Source organism: Perissodus microlepis, chromosome 6, assembly GCF_051167445.1.
Source record: "Perissodus microlepis isolate ML-2025 ecotype Zambia chromosome 6, ASM5116744v1, whole genome shotgun sequence".
Taxonomy (NCBI): domain Eukaryota; kingdom Metazoa; phylum Chordata; class Actinopteri; order Cichliformes; family Cichlidae; genus Perissodus; species Perissodus microlepis.
Window position 1 is genome coordinate 28,350,632 of NC_140466.1, and position 7,976 is coordinate 28,358,607.

The 7,976-nt window shown below is 40.5% G+C and overlaps 1 protein-coding gene across 2 annotated transcripts in view; it reads left to right on the forward strand.

Annotated features, from left to right (window-relative positions):
• Positions 1 to 6,242, forward strand: part of LOC146385846 (protein sidekick-1-like) — a 275,365-nt gene extending 269,123 nt beyond the window's left edge. For both annotated transcript variants that reach the window (XM_084931824.1, XM_084931825.1), the window contains 3 exons: positions 1,987 to 2,107; positions 2,190 to 2,319; positions 4,440 to 6,242. In XM_084931824.1, coding sequence (XP_084787950.1) covers positions 1,987 to 2,107; positions 2,190 to 2,319; positions 4,440 to 4,745 — 557 coding nt within the window. In that variant the 3' untranslated portion in view covers positions 4,746 to 6,242. The remainder of the gene's footprint in view (positions 1 to 1,986; positions 2,108 to 2,189; positions 2,320 to 4,439) is intronic.
• The last annotated feature ends 1,734 nt before the right edge of the window (positions 6,243 to 7,976 follow it).

Below are 7,976 nucleotides of genomic sequence, written 5' to 3' on the forward strand. Positions count from 1 at the left end.
TGTACCTCAATTTAAACAGATGAATATTTGGACATTGCTTGAGCTCTACATCCAATCTGTTCCAAAGTTTCACTCCACACACAGACACACACAAACTTTTCCTGGTGGTTCTAACTATCTGCCTTTTAAAGTTACTACATCCCCTCAAATTATAACCTCCTTCTTTATGTGTAAAGAGCTTTTGGATATTTTCTGGCAGTATACCCTTATTTGCCTTATATAGTAGTTGAGCAGTCGAGAATTCAACTAAATCAATCAATTTTAATAGTTTTGACTGCAAAAACAAAATATTAGTGTGACTATAATATCCTACCTTATACATTATTTTTATAGCACATTTTTGTAGTATAACCAGGTGATGCAGAGAACTTTTGTAATTATTGCCCCACACCTCTACACAATTAGTCAAGTATGGTAGGACTAGTACACAGTATAACAAAAACATTGCATGGCAGTTTAAGAAGAACTTGGCTCTATTTATGATTGAGATACTTTTGGACACTTTATTTTGTATGTCTGATGTGTGATTTCCAGCATAATTTGCTATCAATCATTACTCCCAAGAATTTTATTTCTGATACTACATCTATGACTACACCATCTATTTTTATTACAGTATCTACATTTACATTGTAATTCCCAAAGAACATTACCTTGGTTTTGCTCAAATTTATAGATAATTTGTTAACATCCATCCATATTTTTAATTTCCTTAATTCATTGTTAATGTTAAGTACTAGGTCACTATGGTCGTCGTTAGAATAAAAAATATTGGTGTCGTCAGCAAATATGACTAATTTTAATAACTTTGATACATTAAATATGTCGTTTATATAAAGGTTAAATAGAGTTGGTCCCAGAACTGATCCTTGTGGCACTCCACAGCTAATGCCCAAATACCCCGATTCAAACTCGCCCATCTTCACATACTGCTGTCTCTCAGTCAAATAACTTTGGATCCATTTCAAAGCCACTCCCCTAATACCATATCTGTCTAATTTTTTAAATAATCTGCTATGATTAATCGTATCAAATGCTTTCTTCAAGTCAATAAATATCCCTGCTGCATGTCTTTTTCTATCCAGACAGTTGGTTATTTCTTCTATTGCATCAATGATAGCCATTGAAGTTGACCTTCCTGTCCTAAATCCGTACTGACTTTCATTAATTAGTTTATGTTTGTCAATAAATTTACCTAGTCTATTATTATAAGGTTTTTCTAATATTTTAGAAAACTGAGGGAGCAGGGACACTGGTCGATAGTTAGTGAAGATGTGTTTGTTTCCACTTTTATATATGGGTATAACTTTAGCTATTTTCATTTTCTTTGGGCATTTCCCCGTTTGAAATGATAAATTACATATATAAGCTAGAGGTCTGGCAATGCTATGTATGATTCGTTTAACTAATGTCATATCTATACCAAAACAATCAGTAGAGGTCTTGTTCTTACAGTTGTTAACTACATCTAAAATATCTAGTTCGGTAACTCCCGACAAGAACATAGTCTTTGAATTTATTTCTATCAGTGACATTTCGCTGCGATTACTTTTTGGAATTGTTGTAGCCAGCTCTGGTCCCACATTTACAAAAAAGCTGTTAAAGCACTCCACCATCTCGTTTAGATTGTAATTGTCACTGTTATTATTAATGAAATAATCTGGATATGAGCACTTTTTTGTGTTACCTTTAATAATAGTGTTAAGTATTCCCCATATCTCTTTAGTGTTGTTTTTATTTTTATGTATTAATTTAGTATAGTATAATTTCTTACTAGTTCTTAATATTTCCGTTAGCTTATTTTTATATTTTTTATATCTATACTCTGCTAGGCTTGAGAGGTAGCTGGATACATAACAAATAAACAGGAGATTGTAAATAAACCCGGTGCAAGAAGAAATCCCAATATGTGGGCCTGAACCACTTTGAATTTTTAATATTCATCTGAACCAATTCCATCTATTTTGTTTTGTTTTTCGCCTTTAGGCAAGCACGTTTCCACCGCAGAGGAGTCTGTAACGCTGGACAATGGAGGTTTCACAGCTCTGGAGCTTAACAGCAGGACGCTCAACACCAAGAACTCCTTCCTGAAAAAGAACGGGACCAGGTGAGCACTCACCTCTGTCACATGGGCGCAATCCAGGATTTGATCAAAACATGACAGATTTCATTTCTTTGTGTATGTCCAGGTCTCCTCCAAGGCCCAGTCCAGGTGGACTTCACTACTCTGATGAAGATATCTGCAACAACTACAATGGAGCTGTGCTCACTGAGAGCACCACACTCACTGAGAAACCCACTGAGGTCTCTGAGTCAGAGGTATGTCTTTCTACCTGTCTGCCTCTCCTCCTCTTAGTTACGCAGTTTAAACAGAGCGTTCCATTGGCTCATTTTCTTCATATATGTTTGCTGTTTGTTAATAGTTTTGACGTCTTGATTTTTCCATATCATGACTTTATATTGTACAAAAGTTTTCACAGACTGCATAGAGCGCTGTTAAAAACTACGTTTATCCTCACTGCTTCCATCAAAACTAAATGCATAATCAATTTGACCTGATTAACTGTAAGTGTGAGCACCTCTGTAAAACCAGGTGTTTGCAGTTTGCTGGTCTAGAGCATTCAGGTGTTCACTTCCCAGGAGTGGACATGCCAGGAAATTTGCCCAAGCTCAGATTATGCAATGCTCAGAGAAACTGCAAAAAATCCATGAGCTACATGTTAAATGGTCATGACAGTACAATTAGAAAAAATACTGAAGGAGTATGCTTTGTTTGGAGGGGTTACCACAAGGATGTCTCCAAAACAAACATGGCAGCATGGTTTAGGTTTGCAAAGTTGCATCTGAGCAAAGAAACAAGACTTCTGGAACAATGTCCTCTGGACAGACGAGACCACAGTGGATATGTTTGGCCATGATGCACTGCACCATGTTTGGTGGAGACCAAACGGAGCACATTAGTACAAACAGCTCATACCAACTGTCAAGCACGGTAGCAGAGAGGTGATCCTTTGGGCTTTCTTCAGCCACAGGACCTGGGCACCTTGCAGTCACTGAGTCCACCATGAACTCCTCTCGATACTAAATAATTCTGGAGTCAAATGTGAGGCCATCTGTCTGAAAGCTAAAGCTTGGTCATGTAACAGGACAGTGATCCCAAACACAGCAGCAAATCTACAGAATGACTGAAAAAGAAAATGATCAAGGTGTTGCAATGCTCCAGTCAAAGTCTTGATATCAACCTGATTGAAATGCTGTGGTGGGACCTAAAGAGAGCTTTGCATAAATGAATTCCTGCAATGTTGTAAAGAAGAGTAGCCCAAAAGTCTTCCACAACGATGCCAGAGATGATAAAGTCAGGAAAAACACCTTTAGTAGCAATTGAAGTTATTGCTCCTCAGGTGTTTCTACAAGCTTCTACATCCTTAGTTTTCCAGGATGGCACTGAGTCTTTTTCATAAGTCTGTAGGTCTACATTATACAACATCTTCTGCATGTCTGTTCGCACTGAAAGAGCAATGCCTCCTGTGTTGTTCTGTTAAAGGACAGAGGGCATCATTTTGTGTACAGACTATAAACTGTCTGGTTCAAGCCTGAACTGAACTACACTAATTTCCTGTTTCATCTTTGCTTTCGTCAGTGTGTGTGTAGTCTGTTTACATTTACATCTGTGAACATTAGCTTGTTTAAGAAAATTCATTTCCTCCCTGCCACTCCTTATCAGCTCCATCCCTGTAATGGTTTGTAAAAATCTACACGGTTAAAAGAAGGGCAGCTCTTCTGTGTGTCTGATTGAGGAAGTGTTACACACTATGCTAATGTTTTTACCCCTCGTGAATGCGATAACTCGAGAACAAGGCAAGGCGTAGGAGGCTAAGGTGTAGCACTGGCGGTTGCCAGTTAAAATAAGAAGAAAGAATGATAGTGAGAATCAGTGAGCTCTCCAGACTTCTGCCTTCAAAGCAGATTGATCAGGCTGAATTAGCCAAAGGGCTCGGTAACGTGCCATCCAAGAAGAAGAGCCTGTGCTCTCAGCGTCCTCGGTTCAAGTCCAGCCTTTTCTGTTGAGTCCTAAGTGTCAGCTATCAAATTACAAAACATTGGCATCTATTAGAGCCCATCTCAACAAGGAAGTGCAGCAATTTTACACATCAAAACATTAATAGGTCTTTAGAGGTACAAAAAAAAAACTTAAGGGGGAAAACAACCTGCTGCTCGTCACGTCTGCTTGAGGCCAGGGCTTGAAAGGGAAATTAAATGCTACTAGCGTACCACTCCAGAATCTCGGAGTTGCATTGTGGGTAATTCCAATGACAGGTTATGACAAGAGAAAAAAACTGTATCCCTCTGGTTCTGCATCATTTAACTGAAAGGCTGTGTGTCTGTCTGTGTCTCCCTAAAAAACTTCCACCTCTAACTTTGTTTGGGTTTGTATCCAGCTGACAGACAGCGACTACGAGGACGAGCAGCCGAAACACTCCTTCGTTAACCACTACATGAGCGACCCCACCTACTACAACTCCTGGAAGCGGCAGCCCAAGGGGCTTAAAGGCATCGGCACGTCTTTTGGCTATGAGGAGTGCGCCACCGCAGATACAGAACCCTACTACCAGACCGTGGTCACCCAGCACAGCACAGGGGGCGCGTACACACCCACGGGGCAGCCGGCGCACACGCACGTTAATCCCAACACCAACCCGCCGGGGTCACGCACGCCTGTGACGGGATTCTCCTCATTCGTTTGACTCTAGAGACAAAATCCGCACAAGATAATACTCACACATGTACACATGTATTGAAGGAAAGGAGAGCCCCGGCGTGCGTTTGGACTAAAGGAGACAGAGGACGAGGTGAGGAGACGTGGGACGGACTGGTGTTGAATCACCCCTTCATGCCCTGAAGGACTAAACTTAAACTTCTCACTCGCCTTCTCCCCCCGTTCACGCAGGCCCCAAGTCGACGGGGGTGTGTGTGTGCAGCTCTTTTACGCCTCTGTGTCACTGTGCTCACAAACACACATTCACCACCTGATATTCCTGCCTATTCCAGAGACGCTCCGCCGAGAGTGATGACTAGATTAGTCACTATGTGTTATTGTCAAAGAGAGAATTCAAGCTCAAGCTGAAGGATCCTGGGATTTCAGCACAAAGATTATCTTCTGTTTTCTGTATTTTACACATAAGTGCACAAGAACGCACACACTCACACTCTCTCTCTGATGCACCATTTCAGTATCTCCCACTGGGAGAGAGAAGCTTCAAGGTTGAGGAGAGTTGTTAAGAGACGGCACAGAACGGAGCAGCTTTTGTTCACAGGCTGGTTCACGTACACAAACTCGGAGCTGTCAGCTTTAAAAGACCACCACAGAAGAAGAAAACAATCGATAATCACAGTTGTTTTTTTGTTTTTTAACTTGAAAAGGATGGAGAGTGAGCGTGGCAGGGCTTCTTTGGCATTCAGCATCCATAATAAGGGTGCTGAGTGCTTTCTGAGAACAGTGTGGACTAAATGGAAACCATGTTTTTTTTTACCGTCTACTGCCTGTTATCAGTGCTCCCAAGCCATAATGCTTGCACTGAGCTGACCCCCTTCCCTGCTTTCTCCACCCTCCACACACACATTTCATATCTGTTCTGTTCGAGGTTACATTTTTAAATAAAATGAATTTCACTGTGAGACGTGTGCGTACGAGCATGCGTGTGAGTTGCTAATTTCAGAAGCTTGTTCATCCGTCCGTGTAGTTCACTGCTGAGCAAAGTGTGCCACTGTGCGTATGTTTGTATATTTTTTGAGATGGATTTTGTACAGGGAGACTCTACTTTCTACTGCGTGTGCTCTTGTATGTAGTCTGGCCATGTTTGTGCGAGTCAAAGTAAACGGCACTGGAGAACATTCACGTACACTTACTGACAAGAGAGAGGAGAAGATGTTTACTAGTGTAAGCCACAGCGACTGACAGAGAGTGGAACAAGTGCCCAGGATGTTTAAGAGGTTTCTCCTCCTTCAGACTGAGTATGGTTGAACTTCATGAAGCCCCACCATCACCTCAAGGAGCAGCAATCCAGACCACACATGTACTTTGTACTTTTCTTCAAGTGCAAATAAAATTTCTCTGTAAGGTTTTTGCTCATCATGTATACTTTAAAGGTTCTTCACCCGCCCCGCCGGCCAACAGCCTCGCCTCACCCTGTCACGCCTGAGCCCCATACAGTGTGTGAATAAATGGTCATTGTTTACCCGTGTGTCTGTGTGGTCCATTGTGTTGCAACAGTGTCTCCTTGCATCGTCTTCATTGCGTAAACAGATTTAAGGCGGCTTTCACATGTAGCATGTTCAGAGGAATGAATAATGCTTTGCTTGTGGGGATTTTATTAAAATGGTAAAAGAAGGAAAGGGGGTGCCAAAGCTTTTTTTTCTTTCTTTTTTATTTAAAGATTTATTCAGTGTTGTAAAGTGCCTTTTTGCAAAGTGCATTCATTATAGTCGTGCTGCGCTCTTTTCAAATCTGCAGTATAAGGTGGTTAAAGCCACGCATTAAAAACCTTAAGGTAGAAGTCCAAAAAGGTAATTTTAATATATCAAAGTACATGTTCTTCAGAAAATTGTCTTGTTTTTGAAAAAAAACAAGTACAACCCTTGGAAATTGTTCAGTTACATTGAAAAAGCCAACAATCAGTGGTAGAAAAAGTAGTCAGTTCCCCGCATTTATCACACCATTAAAGCCTTGAAATTACAGTCAGAGGCTCAGATTAGATGTCAGCGCTGAGACGCTGCTTTCAGGATCTGCTGTGTAAACCTGGACGTCAGGAAAAGCCTTTGCTGCAGAGAAAGAATTGTGTGAATGTGGTGTTCAATGTAAATAAAACCTTAATGATTTGTGCATGTCAGAAACTTTAATTTTATTCCCAACCGCACTTAGCAAACATATCATATCATATATTTAAACTAAAAAACAAAAAACAGTCTGGTTTTGGGGGGACCACAGCAGTAAGAAGACATTTAGGGCAAGCCAAAGCAGCAGAAAGTCATATCCACTGTAAGGGTGGTGGAAATGCTCCGGTTACTTCACTCCCTCGGGGACTGTGCAGCTTGCAGTAACTGATCTAACTTTAAATTCTGCAACACACTGAGTGTTTGAAGATATGTTAGTCTTCTCTGAAAGCTGAAAATGTACTGCACATGGACCTTTCAACGGGATAACAATCTTAAAAATACAGCAGCTTTAAAAGTTGTTTGATCATTACCAAGACACTGACAAGTTTAGTATGTTTTTATGAGAAATCCTGAAAACTCTTCATCTACAAGGAAAAGTTATGTGGTCAAATGCAATCGGAGTGGGTGAAACTGTTTCCCATCATCCCCAATCAGATAGGGTAAAGCAGGGAGAGTTTGTCCTTCCCACAGTCGCCAAGTGCTTGCTCAAAGGCGGTCATCTGATTGGTAGTTTTCTCTATATTATCATAGGATCTATATCTTACATTATAAAGCGCCTTGAAGAACTGCTGTTGTGATTATATACATAATATATAAATTAAGTTTAATTTAATTGAATAACAGCTGCAACACAGTGAATCTGCAATTTTTGGTTTATTTGCAAATTAAAAGTCGGTTCAACCAATAAAAAGCTTTGGCATGCATTTGTTTCTGATGCTTCTGTCTCTTCCCAAATGCAGAAGTATACTTAAAATATTGTTCAACCTTCAGCAGTAACACTGTTTGGATCCTGTGTCCCCAAAGTGTGCGTGCAGCAATAATGAGACGAAGAAAAACACACACAAAGCACAGAAATCCTTCAAACAGGAGAGAAACAGTTTGAGTAAGAGTGCGGCACACTGTAAACTTTTTTTTAAAAGTCTCATTAAAAGTCTGTAACACTGGTTTGAGCAGCTCACGGTGCATTTATTCCCCACAGACACTTCACAACACACCACCGCCGATTGTGCTGCCATGTTTTTGTTTCAATCCCAGACAACAGG